The sequence below is a fragment of the Nycticebus coucang genome, chromosome 10 (genome assembly GCF_027406575.1).
Source record: "Nycticebus coucang isolate mNycCou1 chromosome 10, mNycCou1.pri, whole genome shotgun sequence".
NCBI lineage: Eukaryota > Metazoa > Chordata > Mammalia > Primates > Lorisidae > Nycticebus > Nycticebus coucang.
This window is the reverse complement of record NC_069789.1, coordinates 105,506,125-105,527,075: the sequence shown is the minus strand read 5'-3', so window position 1 is coordinate 105,527,075 and position 20,951 is coordinate 105,506,125. Positions and strand designations below refer to the sequence as shown.

The window sequence follows — 20,951 nt, the reverse complement described above, 5'->3', positions numbered from 1 at the left end:
AGAGGAGACCAAGATGGAAAAAGATGATAACTCAAGGGAGGAGGGAGAGGGACCCAGGAATAAGCCTAGGCAGCTGAGACTAATATCTGGCTCTTGCTGGAGACTCAGGAATTTGGAGTTGATGCGGGGTAGAAGTTGAGTTTCAATAAAGAGCTCAAAGTGTAATAGTGTGTTGCTAATGGGGTTCTTGGCTCTTTTTTTTTTTTTTTTTTTTTTGAGACAGAGTCTGTCTTTATCACCTTGGTAGAGTACCATGGCATCATCATAGTTCACAGCAACTTCACACTGTTAGGCTCAATCATCCTACCTCAGCCTCCTGAGTAGCTGGGACTACAGGCACCTACCACAATGCCCAGCTATTTTTAGAGATGGGGTCTCACTGTTGCTCAGGCTAGTCTCAAACTCCTGAGCTCAGGCAATCCACCCAGCTTGGCCTCCCAGAGTGCTAGGATTACAGGTGTGAGCCACTGTGCCCAATCCCTTGGCCCTTTGTTTTTTATTTATTTATTTTTAGATAGAGTCTCACTATGTTGTACTCGGTAGAGTGCCGTGGTGTCACAGCTCACAGCAACCTCGAACTCCCAGGCTTAAGTGATTCTCTTGCCTCAGCCTCCCAAGCAGCTGGGACTACAGGCACCTGCCACAATGCCTGACTAATTTTTGTTGCAGTTGTCATTGTTGTTTGGCAGGCTTGGGCTGGGTTTGAACCTGGCAGCTCAGGTGTATGTGGCTGAAGCCCAAGCCTCTGAGCCACAGACACCGGGCCCCTTGACTCTTCCTATAGACATTTATTGAGAACCTGCTATATGCTAAGCAGCATTCCAGTGAACAAAATGACAATTTTTTTTTTTTTTTTTTGAGACAGTCTTACTCAGTTGCCCTGGGATTGAGTGCCATGGAGTTATAGCTCACAGTAACCTCAAACTCTTGGGCTCAAGCAAATCTCTTGCCTCAGCCTCCTGAGTAGCTGGGACTATAAGCACCCACCACAATGCCCACCTATTTTTAGAGGTGGGTCTTGCTCTAGCTCTGGCTGGTCTGGAAAGTGATACACCTGCCTCAGCCTACCAGAGTGCTGGGATTACAAACATGAGCCACCGTGCCTGGCCCAACAAAATGACAAATTCTCTGTCTTCTAGGAAGCTGATTTTCTAGTGGAGGGAGACAAGACACAAATATATCAAGTAGTAAGAAGTCTTATGAAGGAAAGCATAGCAGATATAGGGCTGGAGAGTGATGGGGTGTACTATACATATCACTTCATGACCAGGGGCCTGTCTGGGGAGACCTGGACAATGTTAATGAGGCAGAAGCACAGACACCTGCCCAGTATTCCCGGTGTGGGGACTGTGAGTGCAAAGGCTGAGAGATAGAGGCATACCTGGCACGGGGGATGCACAGAAACTGGGGTGGGATGGACTGAGTGTGGAGAACAGCAAGGAAATGAGGTCAGAGGGGTGGCAGGAGCCAGACAGTGTGTCCTAACCGTGCCCTGCAGCAACTTTGGTTAAGCAACATAGCAGATCTGAACTTGACCTCCAATTTGGCCTTCACTTATCAATGTGTATAATCTGGGACAGATTACCTTATCCTTTCTTTCTTTTTACCCCATTTCATTTTACTCAAACAGTGTGTCTTAGGATTCTCCAGAGGAGCAGAGCCAGTAGGGGGTATGGGTATGTACTCATATTATCCTAGCCCTCCCCTAAGGACTTTCTCACTCCTTTCTATTTTCTATATGTGTGTGTACCTGAAAGTGCCCCCACCATGCCAGTAATTTTGTATTAAAAAATGTTAGTTTGGGCGGTGTCTGTGGCTCAGTCGGTAAGGCGCCGGCCCCATATACCGAGGGTGGCAGGTTCAAACCCGGCCCCGGACAAACTGCAACCAAAAAATAGCCGGGCGTTGTGGCAGGCGCCTGTAGTCCCAGCTACTCGGGAGGCTGAGGCAAGAGAATCACTTAAGCCCAGGAGTTGGAGGTTGCTGTGAGCTGTGTGAGGCCACGGCACTCTACCGAGGGCCATAAAGTGAGACTCTGTCTCTACAAAAAAAAAAAATGTTAGTTTGTCGGGCAGCACCCGACAGTGAGTAGGGCGCCAGCCCCATATACCGAGGGTGGTGGGTTCGAACCCAGCCCTGGCCAAACTGCAACAACAAAAAAAAATAGCCAGGCGTTGTGGCAGGTGCCTGTGGTCCCAGCTACTCAGGAGGCTGAGGCAAGAGAATCGTGTAAGCCCAAGAGCTGGAGGTTGCTGTGAGCTGTGTGATGCCATAGCACTCTACCGAGGGCAGTAAAGTGAGACTCTGTCTCTACAAAAAAAAAAAAAAAAGTTAGTTTCTCAAATATAAACATGCATTTTTTTTCATTTTTAAGTGTATCTGGAGCTGCAACAAATAGTAAGGACTTTGACTTCTCTCCATCTTTCAGAGGACCTGCCTCCAAAGGAGCAGTTGCTGAGACTAGTGGGCCCAGGAGCACCCCTCCCTGCCCCCAACCTGACCCAGAGGCTGGGGTGGGTGAAACTGGCTCTGCAAACACAAGGGAAGCTTAAACTATGCTTTCAGCCAGTGGTCAGGTCTGCTGCTTCCCAGCACCTGCCCTTTGCTGCAGGTGCCTAATTTTAGGGCCATCTGGGACTTCTTAACCTCTGGGTGACCAGCTGGCTCCCAGCCCTCAGAAGGCTGGGGATGGACTTAGGAACAGGATCCTGGTGCCGCCTCAGGAGCTTCCAGTGTGCTGGAAGGAAGTCGAAGAAATGTACCTGAAAGTGTCCCCACCATGCCTGTAACACTCTGCTGTGCCACCATTGTTTGCTCCAGAGGCAGAAGTTAGTGACCCTAAGTCAGGAGTGTGCAGAAGCAGCCCAGCCCAGATGGCCCAGGGGCAGGACCTGGCTTCTCATTCTTTCCAGGTTCCCACAGCACCCAGGCCCCTCTCACAATGAGCTTCAGTGCTTGCTTTTGATGGAACCTTTCCCCTTTGTATGTCTCTGTGTCTCTCAACATCTCTGTCTCTACAGGTCTCTGGCCCGCTCTTGTTTCCCAACATCCTTCCAGAGCCCCTGGGGAGCAAAACTAGGGGGAGCAGGCAGTGGGAACGGGACAGCGTCCTGTTCTCACCAAGGACAATAGGGGCCGGAAAGGGCTGGAGCCAAGGCCTGGCGCAGACTCTCCCTCCCTGCCTGCCCTGGGCACCCCCAATCCCCGCCCTGACCTATTGGCAGGCCCTAAATGCCAGTTGTCCCTCATACTAGTGCCAATCTGCGGTTAAGTCTGGCCTCTAACTGGGTTAGGGCGCCTGCCTGCCCTTGGTCCCCCTTCCCACTGCCCTCTTCTTTAGTGGAGTCACTTCCACCCTGAAGAGCCCAAGAGCGCCTCCCTGTCAGCCTCTGCATTTTGTCTACACCCTCCTTCTCTGTATTATTTACTCCTGTTTCCGGAGCTGGCGGCCGGGTGGTGGTGAGCGTCAGGGCCACGTGTGAGGGAGGAGGAAACATCTGGCTTCCCTGTGTCCTCCAGGGTGAGACACCCTCTCTCCTCACCCTGCAGCCTCTGTGGTGGAGCCCCAGGGGTCTGAGAGGTTAGCGCCTTTGCCCTTCTCACCTCAGGTCTTTGGAAGCCATGAAGTCCTCATACCCCTTTACTTAATGATGGTGATTAAGTAGCTGTGATACCCCTGCCAGGGTTAATTGGCAGGTCAGACACAGGCAGCCTGCAACTAAGCACTCAGAGATGGGCTGGGTGGAGAGCCAAGCTTGGCGCCAACCTACCTTGTAAATGCACCCATTCCTGGAGGAAGGGGTCATTATTCCTGGGCCATTTGCTGCCCCTGGTGCCTACGCAGTGGGTGGCAGCAGGTGCCCAGATCTCTAGCACTGCCCTGGCATTGCTCTCCAGCTTCTCCCCACCCTCGCTAGCCAAAGATAAGAGGTTTGCTGGAAGACCCCACCCAGGCCATCAACCTCTCCTTGTGGAAGACAGGGTGCCCTCAGGTGGCCTGATTACTAGGATCTTCAGCTGTGGCTATGCTCGCCTCCACTGGGACTTGGCCCTCTGCCATGGCTCCCACTCCAGGTTAGGACCTGAATATTTTATATTTTCTTTCATTTTTTGTTGTTTTTGAGACAGAGTCTCACTCTGTTGCCCAGGCTAGCGTAACTGCAACTAGCCAAGTGGCATCCGTCACAGCTCATAGCAACCTCAGCCTCCTGGGCTCAAGTGATCCTCCTGCCTCCTGAATAGCTAGGACTACAGACACCCACCACCTTGCCTAGCAAATTTTTCTATTTTTAGTAGAGGTGGGGTCTTACTCTTGCTCAGGCTGGTCCTGAACTCCTGAGCTCAAGGAATCCTCCTACCTCAGCCTCCCAAAGAGCTAGGATCACAATCAAGAGCCATGGTACCCAGTCCCATTCCAGGTTAGGAGAAAGTTGAGGTTTGATAATGAGACGTAGAACCAATTCAGCCTGCCTGTAGGTCTGGGTCCTGTTTTGGGCAATCCCCCTCCCTTTTCCAGAAGGTTCTACATATCACAATGCCCTTGCCCCACCAAACCATCATTAGGTGTGTTAAAGCCTGGAACTTCCATCTTTTTTTTTTTTTTTTGCAGTTTTGGCCAGGGCTGGGTTTGAACCCGCCACCTCTGGCATATGGGGCCAGCGCCCTACTCCTTTGAGCCACAGGCTTCATCCCATCTTTTTTTTTTTTTGAGACAGAGTTTCATTTATGTCGCCCTCGGTAGAGTGCCTTGGCGTCACAGCTCACAGCAACCTCAAACTCTTGGGCTTAAGCAATTCTCTTCCTTAGCTTCCCAAGTAGCTAGGACTACACGTGCCCGCCACAACGCCCAGCTATTTTTTGGTTGCAGTTGTCATTGTTGTTTAGCAGGCCCAGGCCAGGCTCAAACCCACCAGCCTTGGTGTATGTGGCCGGCACTCTACCCATTGAGCTATGTATGGGTGCCGAGGCATAATTGCCATCTTGTCTGGAAGACTCTGGTCTCCACTGACCTCTCTGCCTCAATTCCTAGACTAGGTAAAGAAGAGAGGGGCTTGATTCAGTCTTCAATCCTTCCAACTGGACAAGCCTTTTTTTTTTTTTTTTGCAGTTTTTTGGCTGGGGCTGAGTTTGAACCTGCCACCTCCGGCATATGGGGCCAGTGCCCTACTCCTTTGAGCCACAGGCACTGCCCTGGACCAGCCTTTTGGGTATTCCAAGAAGGCTGGCTTCCAGAGACCCAGCAACCACCCTGCACCCCGCCTTTGGAGCTGAGCACAGGAGGCTGTTGCTGCAGCTCACAGTGCCCTCTGCTGGCATCCTGGACAAACTGCCCAACACTCCCTCAGCCAGGTGACAGAAAGGCAAAGGTCTGGGGTTTTTGGCAAAGATGAGTGGGGTGGCAGCCTCTAATCTTTTTTTTTTTTTTTTTTTTAAGAGACAGAATCTCACTTTGTCACCCTCGGTAGAGTACCGTGGCGTCACAGCTCACAGCAACCTTCAGCTCTTGGGCTCAGGTGATTCTCTTGCTTCAGCCTCCGGAGTAGCTAGGACTACAGGCGCCCGCCACAACGCCTGGCTATTTTTTTGTTGCAGTTTGACCTGGGCCGGGTTCGAACCCGCCACCCTTGGTATATGGGGCCAGCGCCCTACTCACTGAGCCACAGGCGCCACCCCCAGCCTTTAATCCTTAACCAGAACTCCTCTGACTCACTTATTCAGTTTCATTAGCTCTTCTTCCCTACCTTAGTGACCTCCTATGTATCGGATTTTGTTCTGGAAGGGCAAGCCTCTTCATTCAACCAACCCACCAGTCTTTATTATCTATTATTAGGCAATGTGGAAAATACACAGCTAGGCTGCCCATGGTGGCTCACATCTGTAATCCCAGTGCTTGGGAAGCTGAACCGGGAGGATCCCTTGAGCCCAGGAGTTTGAGGCTGCGGTGAGCTATGATTGGGCCAGTGCATTCTAGCCTGAGTAGCAGGCTGCTCCATAAAATAAAACAATATTTTAAAGTTTGGTGAAAATGAATCTTGGAGGAAGAAAAGGCTCACCATCCCCCTGGTCTGAAAAGAGTATGTACCCAACTGTCTTAACATTCTGCACACCCAAGCAGGTACTGGCAGACAAGAACCACAACAGACCACAGTTCACAGAGCTAAAAAGAATCAACTTTATTGAACATTCAAAGTTAGTTTCTCTTCTTGCCCTTGCCTGTGACCTTGGCTGGTGTTAGGACTGGAGCTGTTGCCTGGTACAGGGTGGAAGAGATCTTGTTGATGTAGTACAGACCAACCATGGAGAAGATGAAGCTACAGGGTGAAGACAAAAAGGTCAAGGCATCAGTGGACGTACTGCCAGCATGATGCAGCCCGGGGCAGACACTAGCATGCAGGAGAGCAGCAGAGGGAAGGTAGATGTGGGGGAAAGAACTCAGAAAGCCAGTAGGAAGGATCTAGTGCAGCACCCCTTACCCAATTTTCAGTACATACCAGGTAGTGACACAGACTCGGTGGATGAGGCCAGATGCAAAAAGAGCCAAAAGGAGACAGAGGAGAACTGAGGAAACAAAAGAGACAAGGAGGGCAGTGGTCAGAATTGAAATACCAGGCATTTGTATGTGGGGTCTAGGAGAAACCTAGGGCTCTCTGAATCTTGAGGAACCTGCTTGGAAGGGTTTGACAATAGCAGGAGGTGGTCTTCATGATGGCCAAAGACACAGAGATAGGAGATGCATCCTTTTACCAGTTCTGCCTCAAGTTGCACTTAACTTCCCTATGCTGGCTTTCCTCCTGTAAAAAGGGAAAGGAAAAGTGATAGCAGAGCCTGAAGGGCAAAGCTTGCTTCCATTTGGGGAAAAGGATTAATGCCTTTCCAACAGAAGCCAGCCAATGAAAATCAATTCAGTAAGCTAGTTGACAAACGGTGGATGTTGAGGACCTCTCTCCCTGGACGAGGTTGGAAGACAAAGTATCTAGATGTGCTTGTAAATGGGGGCAGGAAAGGATCTTAGGACATCTGGAATAGCATGGGAGAGACAGTGGGAAGGTGGAAAGCAAAGGCAAACAGGACCCCACGTGCCCAGCTTGGGAGGGCAGAAAAGGTAAAGAGGGCCAAGAAGGTGACCTTGCCTTGATGCTTAATTTCCTTTATGAACTTAATTCTCCATAAATAACTAAATCATCAGTTCTCTCACATTCGCAATTAACACGGATTGTTTCAATAGCAAAATAATCTAAATTATGCTAATTTGGTCAGGATTCCTGCTGCTATAGAAATGTGGTGTATCTAACATTGAGGCTCTTCACAATCCTCTCAAATAAATAGAATTCACTAATATTAGGTCAATTTCACATCAGTGAACTTGGTCCTGCTGCTGCTGCTTCTCCAGGGGACAAAAAAAAAAAAACTTCCCTAGGATAGATGTAAAACCAGCCCAAACATACCTGTACTTTCCCTGGGAACCAGCCAGAAGGTAAAGTTTCTTGATTTCATAGACCTTCTCTCCCAGCTCAATTCCAGGAGCCAGAAGTGGTGCTGGGTCCAAAAACATCATCTGTCTTCAGACAGTTTAAGTAAACATATATCTCCTTAACAACCTTTACACCTAAGACCCTGGAAATTCAGCATCATATTGAGAGAGGTTAAAGAGAAAGATCTCAAATATTCAACCTCCAATGTTCACTTACTCTCAGGGAAAATCTTTGCTTGGAATCCTTTGCCAAAGACAAGATTCTCCAGATTATTGAAGGCCTGGGTTGAGAAAGTTAAGGAACAGGACACGCGATCGGGGCAGAACTGCAGGGTGGAAGAGAAAGGCATGCCCCCTCCCACCGCCCACGGCGGGAAGGATACAGTGAGAGAGAAGACGAAGAGGCCAGAGCCAAGCAGGCCCCCCTGAATGGTCAGCCACTCGGTGGAGGCCAGCTGGCGGCTGTACATCTGCATCCCGGCGAAGAGCAGCAGGGACAGGAGAGAGGACAGCGCCAGCGATGTGCCCGTGCCCACTACTGGAGGACAAGAGAGAGGGGCCGGTCGGGTGGGCAGACTGCTTCCCAGCGCTCCGGGGCCGCAGCCGCATCCCCCAGTCCCACAGCTGCGGCGACCCTCAAGTCCTCCCCAACTCCGCACGCCCTGAGCCCTCTCGTCCGGTGGACGTGCCCGCGCCCTGAAACTCGGGACACGTCAGCGCCGACGGGAGAGGACCAGAAAAGTTTGCCTGCCCCAACTCCATCCCCCGCTACCCTGTCCTGGGGATACCACCGGTCCGGTTACCCATCACGCCCGGGCCGTGAGTCCAATCCGCAGCTCTAGCAGAGAACCGGGAGCCGATCTAGCGCTATTAACTGTGCGCATGCGTCAGCTGCTAGCGCGGACTTGCGGCACCTCCACGTAGTTTCTCTTTCTCTCGGCGCCTGGAAGCAGCGCCCTCTTCCGGTACGGAGGAAATACTGAGTGGAAGAACATCCTCAGCCACCGCCCTGGGCCTCATGCTTGCCCTGTATCCGGTCCATCTGCTGCCACTCTGCACAAATTGCAGTCTCTCTTCAAGTCGTTGGGCCCATGGCCTAAGCCTCTGGTCCACCTCTGCCTTCTTTTTCACTTATGTTATCTCGAGGGCATGTTCGTCAAACCTCCTTGCCCCGTGATCATTGCTCAGCATCTTCCATGGACTCTTGCCCAGCCCAGAATGTGGTGCTTCCACCCAGGGCCCATCTTCTAAAGCTAACCTCTGGCTTTATATGAGTAAGATTAGGAGCTACCGAAAAATTAGAATATAAGAAATGCTTCTTGGCTCGGTGCTTGGGGCTCAAGCGGCTAAGGTGCCAGCCACATACACCTGAGCTGGAAGGTACGAATCCAGCCTGGGCCTGCCAAACAACAATGATGGCTCCAACAAAAAATAGCCGGGCGTTGTGGTGGGCGCCTGTAGTCCCAGCTACTTAGGAGACGGAGGCAGAAGAATCGCTTGAGCCCAGAAGTTGGAGGTTGCTGTGAGCTGTAAAGCCATAGCACTCTACCCAGGGCGACAGCTTGAGGCTCTGTCTCAAAAAAAAAAAAAGAAAGAAAGAAAGAAATGCTTCCACCCTCAAATACTCTTCCATGTTACCCAACCCCCCCTTCGAGAACCACGTGGGGAGAACTATTTTCCACCCCCTACCCCGACGGCCGCTGTTCCAGGCTGGTCCCTGGAGCATGCGCAATGACTCCTCACCCCACCCCTCCCCACACCCCCACTGGGCTCCTGCTTTCAGCCCAGGGTTCGTAGCCGCAGTTAGGATCGGGCACCTGGGGGCGGGCGGGCACAGTAGGGCCATGGCTGAGGGTGAGGATATGCAGACCTTCACTTCCATCATGGATGCACTAGTCCGCATCAGTGTGAGTTAAGGTGGGGTCGAGGGGAAGCGGGGTGGGGTGGGGCATAGGGGCCCGTGGCAAGCCGGGACCTTGAACAGGTGGGGATCAAGAAGATTCTGGGATGTAGGCAGGGGGATAGTGATGACAGATAGAAACAACTGGGGATTCAGGTATGAGAGGGTGATCCCAGGTGTAGCTCGGAGGTGAGTGTGCAGAAGGCGGCCGCCCCCTAGGGCGTGAGGAGCTGGAGGAGCTCAGAGAGGCGGGTGGGCTGGGGTGGCCGCCAGCGGAGCACAGGGCTGGGACTGCAGGGAAAGGCTCTGTTACGTGTGAGGACTGTGTGAGCTTGGATCTTGACCAAGAAAACTGAGGACCGGTGGGGGGTCATGAAGGCGACCCCCTCAGGGTACTGGTCCCAATTTGGACCCCTCCCCGAGGCTCCACCCCACCGCACCCCCACTCTAGGCTGTCTCCGAGCCTGCGGTTGTCATGGCAACCCGTGCCCGGCTCTCCCAGGGGCGGTGCCAACCCTGCTTCCCCCCACCACTTCCTTTCCCCTCCCTCCCTGGCCCTCCCTCCTTTGTGTCAGCTGCGCCCCTGACCGGGATGGCTGCGAAGAGAGGGACCAAGGTGAGGTGTGGGGGTGGGGCGTAGCCTGAGGACCCCCCCTGCCAGCAATAGGGGGAGGAGTACTTCCGGTGGGGAGGGGGGCGAGTAGGCGGGGCGCTTGTTTCGCGCCCCCCACAGCTTGGAAAGGGGGTGCAGCTGGCTGAGGGAGAGGGTGGGAGAGTTGGATGGTGGGGAGGCGAAGGGGAGTGGGTTGGTATTGAGGGACCGAAGGAGATGGACGGAGAAGTGAAGGATGGGAGTGGAGGCTGGGCGGATGCAGGCCGGAGCCTGGGTAGGAGTGATAAGAGGACAGACAGGGCTAGCAGGAGGATGCAGAACCAGCCGCGCCTGGCTATCACAAGGAGTCAGGCGGGGGGTGGGGGGATGCTAGAGAAGGAGACGGGGGTACACACGGAGCTGCAGAATAGGCGGTGTCCTTGAGAAAAATGCCAGGGCAGGCGGCCCAGAGATGGGGGGATGGAGGCAGGTGAGAGGAGCTGCCAGATGGGGCTGCTGCTGTTGGAGTGATGGAGGTAGGGCTTGAGGATGGGGAATGCACGAGATTCAAGCATCCTCCTTTGGGCCTTTAGCTCTGCAGGAGTGAAACAGAAGCTCTAAGGGCCTAGAAGTTCTGTGAATCAGACCAAGGCAGGTGCTGGGGAAAAGCACCTGGTAACTTGTCTTACCCTTTTCCAAGACCCCTGGGGTCTCTAAGAGCAGCCAAGGGGCCTGCTGAGGCATGCCTAGGTGTCTAAGCTCTGACCTAGCTTCCTGGTTCCCCCATAGACCAGCATGAAGAACATGGAGAAGGAACTTCTGTGCCCAGTGTGTCAAGAGATGTATAAGCAGCCGTTGGTGCTGCCCTGCACCCACAACGTATGCCAGGCCTGTGCCCGGGAGGTTTTGGGCCAGCAGGGCTACATAGGCCATGGTGGGGACCCTAGCTCTGAGCCTACCTCTCCTGCGTCCACCCCTTCCACTCGCAGCCCCCGCCTGTCCCGCAGAACTGTCCCCAAGCCAGACCGCTTGGACCGATTGCTTAAATCAGGTAGGGCTTGTGGGGTGGGGGTGGGAATGCTGAACTGTCATCGGAAAGATGAAAGGGGTCTATCACTGGTCAGAGGCATCTGTCTGCCTTTCCGAGGGTGGAGATATTGCTCATCCAGGCTCTAATGAGAGCTGAGTTGTGGAACAATAAAAATCTAATTGTTTAATAGAACAGACTTCCTCTACCCCCAGCCAGCTATAACTCTCACCTCCTCTACCCTCCCTGGTTCATTCACAGGCTTTGGGACATACCCCGGGAGGAAGCGGGGTGCTTTGCACCCCCAGACGATCATGTTCCCATGCCCAGCCTGCCAGGGTGATGTGGAGCTGGGAGAACGGGGCCTGGCGGGCCTTTTCCGGAACCTGACCCTGGAGCGTGTTGTGGAGCGGTATCGCCAGAGTGTGAGTGTGGGAGGCGCCATCCTGTGCCAGCTGTGCAAGCCCCCACCACTGGAAGCCACCAAGGGCTGCACCGAGTGCCGTGCCACCTTTTGCAATGAGTGCTTCAAGCTCTTCCACCCCTGGGGTACCCAGAAGGCCCAGCATGAACCCACCCTGCCCACCCTCTCCTTCCGCCCCAAGGTGAGCTGGCCCTTACAGAGGGAGGAACATGGTAGTGCTGGGCAAGTAGGGGTGCCTGGAATTATGGGCTTCCAAAGGGAGATGGGCAGGGGATTGCCATTGCCAAGCACCTTTCTCTATAACAAAGTCATGACAAATTATTCATCTTTGGGCCTTCATCTCATCTCCTGCATGGGAGTGGTAGTACCTGCCCTAAAGTATATATTCCTGCAGGGTTGTTGAGATGATCACATGAAATAATATTTGTTCACTAAAAAGTATTATCTGTACACTAATAAGCTCTGTATGCATTCATTCATTGAACAAATATTTATCAAACACCTATGTGCGTGGCGTCATTCTAGTCTTCAGGGATACAGCAGTGAACAGATGGATAAGGTGAATTATTAACCACAAGGCTAAGATTAATTATCACCATTATTATTGTTATTACCACACATCCCGTGAGGCATCAGATGAAGGGAAGAGCCATGCAGGTGAAAGGGGCATTGCCTGGAGACTCAGGGAAGGCTCCCCTAGGTTCCCACATGCCACCAGGTGGCACTGTGGAGCACCACCACAGAGCCTGCCGCTGGTCCCTCCTCCACCCCACCTGGCCAGTGAAGGGGCACTAAATGGCTCTGGTGGTAGCCAGCACTCCACACACCACACTGGCTGGCCACTTCATTGCTCTTTGTGTCCCTAGGGACTTATGTGCCCAGACCATAAGGAAGAGGTGACCCACTACTGCAAGACATGCCAACGGCTGGTCTGCCAACTCTGCCGGGTGCGGCGCACCCACAATGGTCACAAGATCACGCCAGTACTCAGTGCCTACCAGGCCCTCAAGGTAAGGACGCCCTCATCCAGCCCAGTACCAACTCTCACTCTCTCCCTTTTGCACTTCTGATCTGCTGGCTGTGGAGCCAAGCATGATGCCCACCTCCTTCTTCCCCCTTAGGACAAGCTGACAAAGAGCCTGACATACATCCTGGGAAACCAGGACACGGTACAGACCCAGATCTGTGAGCTGGAGGAGACTGTCAGGCACACGGAGGTGAGGGAGGGCAGGAGGTGGGCCCTGTGCCCTGCCTGGGGTGGAGGGGCAGGAAGGCAGTGCCGGTGGGCATGGTCCAGTCACCTCATAGCAGGCTCAGGAAATCTGTGAGGTGAGGCGTGTCCAGGTTCTGGTTAGGCCAGGTTGGCAGGAACACCAGTGCTCCAGGCCAGGCTGTTTTGGGGCTGTGGCTCTAGCTTAGGACAGAGAACTCGAAAACCCATAGATGTGCAGATGCTCTAAGGTTCAGTCCTCCACTGGGGATGGGACACATGCCTGGAGCTAGCTAGCATGAGGGGATGGCTCTGATACCTTCTGCCAGATTGCTTGAGTTGGCTGACATGGGTGGGGATGGATGATTAAGGAGAACATAGATGCCAATGGACATTAGTGCAGTCTAAGCGGACATTAATGCTGCTGTGGCCTCTTATTTGTGTGAGTCCTAAAGGGGTTGACAGGACGATGTAGGCACCAGGAAGGTTAGTACAAATTGTCAGAAGTAGAGCCCGTCTTGGGGCATAGGAGCCTTTGCAGCCAAGAGTTTGGCTCTACTAAAATAGGTGAGTAGGATTTTCCCCAGATCCCTTGTGACCCTAGCCATGCTATAGTGTCCCAGGAGGCTGGCACAAGTGCTGCCTCCAAGAGGAAGACAGTAAGTCATACATCCTTTGGGTGTTGCTCCTTGGGCAGGTGAGTGGGCAGCAGGCCAAAGAGGAGGTATCACAGCTGGTGCGGGGACTGGGGGCTGTGCTGGAAGAGAAGCGGGCATCACTGCTTCAGGCCATTGAAGAATGCCAGCAGGAGCGGCTGGCCCGTCTCAGCGCCCAGATCCAAGAGCACCGAAGCCTGCTGGACGGCTCGGGTCTGGTGGGCTATGCCCAGGAAGTGCTTAAGGAAACAGACCAGCCTTGCTTTGTGCAAGCGGCCAAGCAGCTGCACAACAGGTACTCACGGGCATGGGTTCCCAGGGGCAGGGATGTCATGGATGCAGCCCACATCTGAGACAATGTCTAGAGTACTGCCAGGTGGACCGCCGGGCCCCTGAGGAGGTTCCTGATGCCAGCTTGTCCCACAGGGCAAAGAAGAGACTCAAAGCAGTTGCTAAAGGTGTTTAAGGGCAGGCAAGGCAGAATCAAGAGGAAGTGTGATTGTCCAGATGGCATTGCTTGAACCTTTCTTGCCCCCATCCCAGAATTGCCCGAGCTACTGAGGCCCTCCAGACGTTCCGGCCGGCGGCCAGTTCTTCCTTCCGCCATTGCCAGCTGGATGTGGGGCGGGAAATGAAGCTGCTGACAGAACTTAACTTCCTGCGAGGTAAGGAGGTGGCCAGGTCCCATGCCCCACCAGAGCCTTCTTCCCTTAATCCCCAGCAGCGGGCCCGGGGGGCAGTACCCACTAGGGACCTCCCTGGCCTCCTACCTGGCCTGGCCAGCCGCTCCTCCCACCCAGCCCACCCTGCCACACCATCCTACCGCGCTCAGCGCTGCTTCTCCCTCTCTTTGTTTGTAGGCTGTGGCCACCGCGGACTCTGCTCCGGAGCACCCCAGGCAAGTCACGGCCCTGCCCCGGGGGCCCTGCCCCACGCCGGGCCCCCCTCCCCATTGCTCCCATGCAGCTCAGCACTCACTCATTTCTTCCTTCTCTTTCCTGCCTCAATCTGACCTCATGATCCTCCCACTTGACCAATGCCCTCTGTCTCTGCTGCCTTCTTTAGGCCTTTGCCTAACACTGGCTCTCTGACTTTTTGTCCTTGTGACCCTTGCTCTCTGGACTTGCATTCTCTTTCCCCTTGACCTCCACCACCTTCCCTCTAGCTTGGCTTCCCCTCTATTGTCTTCCCATTTTCTCCCTTTCTGATTCTTGCATCTCCCTCCTGCTCCTGTCCCCCCTCCTTCTCTGTGCCCTCTTGCCTGGGTTCCAGTGGCCTTTGCCTGCCTCTCCCTGAGGCTCCTCTTAACTCACAGAATGTCTAAACTGAAAGAACCCCCTAGAACTTACCTGGTCTTAAACTCTAATTTGACAGAGGAGGAAACTGAGGCCCAGAAAGGGGAAGTGACTTAACTCAGGCCAAAGGGAGGTAGTGGCAGACCAGGACCAGAACACTGGCCTTTGGACACACTGTCCAGAACTCTCCCAGCTCTGTCTTTCTCCCCTGGGCCCTGCCCTGCCCCGCCCCACCCATCCTGTGCCCAGTGCCCAGATATGTCTTTTCCCAGTTTCCTCTCACCCACACTCACCCCCCCGGCTCCCGCTGCTTTCCCTTTTCCTGCCTGCCCCTGCCCTCCTTGCCAGGCTCATGGCCAGGCCCTGACTGACCCCTGCTGTCTCTTCCAACAGTGCCTGAGGCTCCTGTCATTGACACCCAGCGTACCTTTGCCTACGATCAGATCTTCCTATGCTGGCGGCTGCCCCCCCACTCACCGCCTGCCTGGCACTATACCATTGAATTCCGGCGGACAGATGTGCCCCCCCAGCCAGGTCCCACCCGATGGCAGCGGCGGGAGGAGGTGAGGGGCACAAGCGCCCTGCTTGAGAACCCTGACACCGGCTCTGTGTATGTGCTGCGTGTCCGTGGCTGCAACAAGGCCGGCTATGGCGAGTACAGCGAGGACGTGCACCTCCACACGCCCCCAGCCCCTGGTGAGTGATGAGGTGGGCCCCAGCAGGGCCCACACGCATGTCCTGCAAAGGCCACAAGGTGCACCAGGGTCCAAGCACTAACAGCTGGTCCCATGTGGGCACTACAGAGGCTGTTTAACATAATGGGTCACTGGCATGAGCTCTGGACCTAGACTTCTTGGGTTCAAATCCCAGCTCTGCATCTCACCAACGTGTGGCTCTGGGCAAGTTTTTCACTCTCTCTGAACTTCAGAATGCTTTTCTGTAGGGATAATATTCCTTACCTCATAGTGTTGTTGTGAGAATTAAACTGTTGTGAGCTGATACATGTACAGTCTTAGCACAATTTCTGCCTCACAGTTAGGATTCAATAAATATTAGTAAAGTGACTCTCTCAAACAGTGATTTTTCAACCAGTGTGCCATGAAAGAATCTTAGGTATGCTCTGAATTTCTTTTTTTTAGAGACAGTCTCACTTTATCGCCCTCAGTAGGGTGCCGGGTCGTCACAGCTCCCAGCAACCTCCAACTCCTGGGCTTAGGCGATTCTCTTGTCTCAGCCTCCGGAGTAGCTGGGACTATAGGCACCTGCCACGACGCCCAGCTATTTTTTTGTTGCAGTTTGGCCGGGGCTGGGTTTGAACCCATCACCCTCGATAAATGGCACCAGCACCCTACCCATTGAGCCAAAGGCACCGCCCTGCTATGAAAATTTTTAAACATCATCAGTTAGGCTAGGTGCCAGTAACTTAGTGATTACAGCACCAGCCCAGGCCTTCTTAACAAAAACAACAACAAAAAAGATCATTAAATTATTTTCAAAAGAATTTCAAAGCACAGTAAATATGTTTTTTCTTTCTTTTGGGGGGGGGAACAGAATCTCACTTTGTCACCCCCACCCCCATAGAGTGCTGTAGCATAGCTCATAGCAACCTCAGACTTGGGCTCAAGCAATTCTCTTGCCTCTGCCTCCTAAGTAGCTGAGACTGTGGGTAACCACCACAATGCCTAGCTGTTTTTTAGAGATGGGGTCTCTTTCTAGCTCAGGATGGTCTCGAACTCATGAGCTCAGGCGATCTACCCACCTCAGCCTCCCAGGGTGCTGGGATTACAGGTGTGAATCACTGCATTTGGTAGTATATTCTTTGTTTTTAGATCAACGTAATTTCAGTGTGCCATAGAAGTTTAACTATACATTCAAGTGTGCCGTAAGATAAAAAATGTTGAAAAATGCTTGGCTCAGCGCCTGTGGCTCAAGCGGCTAAGGCGCCAGCCACATACACCTGAGCTGGCGGATTCGAATCCAGCCCTGGCCCACCAAACAACAATGACGGCTGCAACCACAAAATAGATGGGCATTGTGGCGGGCGCCTGTAGTCCCAGTTACTTGGGAGGCAGAGGCAGGAGAATCGCTTGAGCCCAGGAATTGGAGATTGCTGTGAGCTGTGGTGCCACAGCACTCTACCCAGAGCAACAGCTTGAGGCTCTGTCTCAAAAAAAATAAAAAAGAAAAAGTAAAATTTTGCTTTAGAAAATAGTTGGACCTAAGAAGAAGGGGAAAAGGGGTGGGTGGTGAAGATGGGTGGAGGGAGAGTAATTGGTGGGACCACACCTACGGTGCATCTTACAAGGGTACATGTGAAATTTACTAGGTGTAGAATATAAATGTCTTAACACAATAACTAAGAAAATGCTGTGAAGGCTATGTTAACCAGTTTGATGAAAATATTTCAAATCGTGGGACGGCGCCTGTAGCTCAGTGAGTCGGGCGCCAGCCCCATATGCCGAGGGTGGTGGGTTCAAACCCGGCCCCGGCCAAACTGCAACAAAAAAATAGCCGGGTGCTGTGGCGGGCGCCTGTAGTCCCAGCTACTCGGGAGGCTGAGGCAAGAGAATCACTTAAGCCCAGGAGTTGGAGGTTGCTGTAAGCTGTGTGATGCCATGGCACTCTACTAAGGGTCATAAAGTGAGACTGTGTCTCTACAAAAAAAAAAAGAAAAAAAAGAAAGAAAATATTTCAAATTGTGTATAAAACCAGCGCATTGTACCCCATGATTGCATTAATATACACAGCTATGATTTTTTTTTTTTTTTTTTTTGGCCGGGGCTGGGTTTGAACCCACCACCTCCAGCATATGGGGCCAGCACCTTACCCCTTTGAGCCATAGGTGCCGCCCTACACAGCTATGATTTAACAAAAAAAAAAAAAGAGGGCGGTGCCTGTGGCTCAGTGAGTAGGGCACCGGCCCCATATGCCGAGGGTGGCGGGTTCAAACCCAGCCCCGGCCAAACTGCAACAAAAAAATAGCCGGGTGCTATGGCGGGGCCTGTAGTCCCAGCTACTCGGGAGGCTGAGGCAAGAGAATCGCTTAAGCCCAGGAGCTGGAGGTTGCTGTGAGCTGTGTGATGCCACGGCACTCTACCAAGGGCCATAAAGTGAGACTCTGTCTCTACAAAAAAAAAAAAAGAAAGAAAGAAAAGAAAATAGTTAGACCCTGGAGTATAGGCAAGATAGGGAAGCCTTGACACCCAAGTAGGGGGCATAAGATGTAGAAGGGCCAGGTGTGAACACCAGAATATGGGCTGGAAGGTGTAGGAAAATGGTGGGAATGTCACCAGCTTGAACAGATCATCATTGGGGACTCCCCATGGGGCTGCCATAGGAAGGGGGTTGGAAGCACTGTGATCAACTGGATATGGGACACCAGTCTCTGTGGCCATTAGTCATTACTAAAACTCTCCCTGGGGCTCCATCCCCATTCGAATACCCTTTTCTCTTCTCCTTATTTCCCTCATTCCAGTCCCCAGGAGCCTCAGCCTTACCCTGGTGACTGTGCCCCTTGGCAACTTGTTCCCTGCTCTGAAGTCTCCCAGTGCCTTATGCTAACAGCTCACAGCCCCCCAAGTGCCTACTTTTGTCCCTGAAGCCCTCCTTCTGTTTCCACCTTCCCTCCTTCCAGTCCTGCACTTCTTTCTTGATGGCCGTTGGGGCACCAGCCGAGAGCGACTGGCCATCAGCAAGGACCAGCGAGCAGTACGGAGTGTTCCAGGGCTACCCCTGCTGCTGGCTGCTGACCGGCTGCTGACTGGCTGTCACCTGAGCGTGGATGTGGTCCTGGGCGATGTGGCTGTGACCCAGGGCCGCAGCTACTGGGCCTGTGCCGTAGACCCAGCCTCCTACTTGGTCAAGGTGGGAGTCGGGCTGGAGAGCAAACTTCAGGAGAGCTTCCAGGGAGCCCCCGATGTGATCAGCCCCAGGTCAGGTCCCTCTGTAAAGGGAGGGGGCCCTGGGCCAGGGAAGGCGTGGCAAGGGGAACACAGACTTGCTTGGGCGGGCTGGCTGTGAAGGGGGTAAGGAGGAGATAGGAGCATGGAAGCCAGGCTGGGAGGCCTGTGGCCAGGAGAGACATGGATTTAGTAAACGGGTTTTCAAGGAGTGATTTTTGGAGTGCATGGTCAGGGAAAGAGATGAGAGAGGAAACCATCTCTACGTCCTTCCATCCATCTGTCACTCAGGACAGACACCATCCCTCCTAGCCTTCATGTCCTTTCTCACTGATACCCCATCATCCTTTCTCCACAAAGCCTTTTCTTCTCAAGACCCCCTTCACCCACATCTTTTCTCAACATCCTAAAATCCCCAGAACCCCCTCTCTCCACCACCCTATTTAATCCCCTTCCCCTCAACACCCATCTGCTCTCATCTCTCTTAACAGGACAGCATCTTACCAACCTCTGTTCTCGGCTTCCCCTTCTCCCTGGTGTCTTGTCACTAACCCCTGATTCTGCCAACATCCTCTACCCTCATGGCCTTCACCCAGTACAATTCCCTCAGCCTCATTTTTCTTGCCCACCCACCTCCTAGGCACTGCCTTCTTTTAGTGATTTTATCAATGCCTCATCTATCCTTGTCTCCTCAACACCTCTCTTGCCACTGTGCTTTCCTTTCAGTACCCACTTCCCTCTAAACCAAGCCCCCAAACCTGCACTATGACCCAGTCTATTCTACATGTTTCCCTCTGTACTCAGATCAGTCCCTCCAACCTCTGCTCCACATCCCATCCTCCAGCACTTCCCTGCTGCATCCCATCCCTCACTGCCTCACTCCTTTTACCCAATGCCCACTCCTGCAGGTACGATCCAGACAGTGGGCACGACAGTGGCGCCGAGGATGCCACAGTGGAGGCGTTGCCACCCTTCGCTTTCCTAACCATCGGCATGGGCAAGATCCTGCTGGGGTCTGGGGCAAGCTCAAATGCAGGGCTGACAGGGAGGGACGGCCCAGCAGCCAGCTGCACAGTGCCCCTGCCACCCCGCTTGGGCATCTGCCTGGACTACGAGCGAGGCCGCGTGTCTTTCCTGGATGCTGTATCCTTCCGTGGCCTCTTAGAGTGTCCACTGGACTGCTCAGGGCCTGTGTGCCCTGCCTTCTGCTTCATTGGGGGTGGTGCAGTACAACTACAGGAGCCAGTGGGCACTAAGCCTGAGAGGAAGGTCACCATTGGGGGCTTTGCCAAGCTGGACTGACCTTTCCAGGCCCTCTTCCAGACCTGGGGCCCTCCTGGGCCCTGAACCCTGATCCTCCAGGTTGTCATCCCTAAACTCTTCCCACCATGTGGTCCTGCCTCTTATCCCATGTCTGTGTCTTCCCAAGGTTTTCTTTTGACCACGGGGCTCTCCTCTGCTCACCACTCTGGCTGTCCCCTATTCTCCCCACTGCCTGCTAGCCCAGGCCCCACCATCACTGCCCCATGCCCTGCCTTTGACATCTTACCCAAGTCACAATGAGAGCCTTCTCCATCCCTGTCCTGTACCCCTAGGCTAATTGGGAGGGAGGGCACTTGGAACACTGGGCATGATCCCCAACTCTGCCCTTTGCCATGCTGAGCTCCCTGCCCCATTGATGCTGAACTGCAGCCTTGGGGCAGGCAGGCTCTCTGGATGGACATTGTCCAGGTACTCCCTGGTGAAGGAGAGGGGACCCTGTGATTCTGCTCTTATTTATTTGGGTTCCCATGCCCCCCAGCAGCATGCCCCTTATGTCCCACATCTCTCCCTTGCATGCTTCACCTATCCCTCACCCAAGCCAATGTGCCAAGTCTCCCTTGGGGACCCAGCTGAGACTGAGTGCCCCATTGGGTTGGGCCAGGCAAGGCCTCTGGTGCCCCTGCTGCCGCTCTGCGAGGCCTGTGCCCAGCAGTGGCTGTTATTTTCATGGTTTCTAAACAATAAACTGTGATGCCAGGCACATCTCTACATTCCTTGAATGTGACCATTCCTCTTAGTTTCTGTGGTGGTGTGGTGGGTAGGAGGTTCCAGGGCACCCCTCCTTGCTCAGGTCACACCAGGGCCTGGGCACCTGGTCCCCAAGCCAGGCACTGCTGAGCCCATGAACTAGGGGCACCCTGGTCCAGCTGCCAGCCCAGTGGGGTTTTGGGACAGCCATACTTAGCCTATGGCAATGTGGTTGAAGGGCGGGCACCATGCCTGGGCCCAACGGGTCAGGGAACCAGAACCATTTCCCCATTCTTAGGGTTCTGGGAAGCCCCCCAGAGGCAACGAGCGGGTGGGGTAGTTGGACTGGGCCTGGTGCCAGTGCCCGGATCTGACCCAGCTCGTTATCACCACCCTGTTGACTTTGCAGCTGTTATCGTGGCCCAAGGATTTACTTCACACTCCGTGCTAAGAATAGGGCCGCCTGG

At 53.5% G+C, this 20,951-nt stretch overlaps 2 protein-coding genes across 7 annotated transcripts; one reads left to right on the top strand and one right to left on the bottom strand.

The window, feature by feature from the left end:
* Window positions 1-6,161: 6,161 nt before the first annotated feature.
* On the bottom strand, window positions 6,162-8,577 carry KRTCAP2 (keratinocyte associated protein 2). 4 transcript variants are annotated; one of them, XM_053605137.1, is made up of 5 exons: window positions 8,244-8,577; window positions 7,855-8,006; window positions 7,689-7,752; window positions 6,492-6,558; window positions 6,162-6,311 (listed from the first exon to the last, which is right to left on the bottom strand). In XM_053605137.1, the coding sequence occupies exons 2-5, from the start codon at window positions 7,945-7,947 to the stop codon at window positions 6,191-6,193; spliced, it is 345 nt and encodes a 114-aa protein (XP_053461112.1). In that variant the 5' UTR covers window positions 7,948-8,006; window positions 8,244-8,577; the 3' UTR covers window positions 6,162-6,190. The 4 variants fall into 4 exon arrangements, with proteins under 4 accessions (XP_053461112.1, XP_053461110.1, XP_053461111.1 ...); XM_053605135.1 differs by having other exon boundaries at window positions 8,275-8,577; XM_053605136.1 differs by having other exon boundaries at window positions 7,855-8,009; window positions 8,244-8,576.
* A 141-nt stretch (window positions 8,578-8,718) lies between these two features.
* TRIM46 (tripartite motif containing 46) lies at window positions 8,719-20,515 on the top strand. 3 transcript variants are annotated; one of them, XM_053605130.1, is made up of 10 exons: window positions 8,719-9,378; window positions 10,753-11,014; window positions 11,252-11,595; window positions 12,281-12,424; window positions 12,536-12,631; window positions 13,322-13,575; window positions 13,824-13,945; window positions 14,969-15,271; window positions 18,210-18,507; window positions 19,383-20,515. In XM_053605130.1, the coding sequence occupies exons 1-10, from the start codon at window positions 9,103-9,105 to the stop codon at window positions 19,774-19,776; spliced, it is 2,493 nt and encodes an 830-aa protein (XP_053461105.1). In that variant the 5' UTR covers window positions 8,719-9,102; the 3' UTR covers window positions 19,777-20,515. The 3 variants fall into 3 exon arrangements, with proteins under 3 accessions (XP_053461105.1, XP_053461106.1, XP_053461107.1); XM_053605131.1 differs by lacking the exon at window positions 8,719-9,378 and adding an exon at window positions 9,431-9,987; XM_053605132.1 differs by lacking the exon at window positions 8,719-9,378 and adding an exon at window positions 10,090-10,258 and having other exon boundaries at window positions 19,383-20,490.
* The last annotated feature ends 436 nt before the right edge of the window (window positions 20,516-20,951 follow it).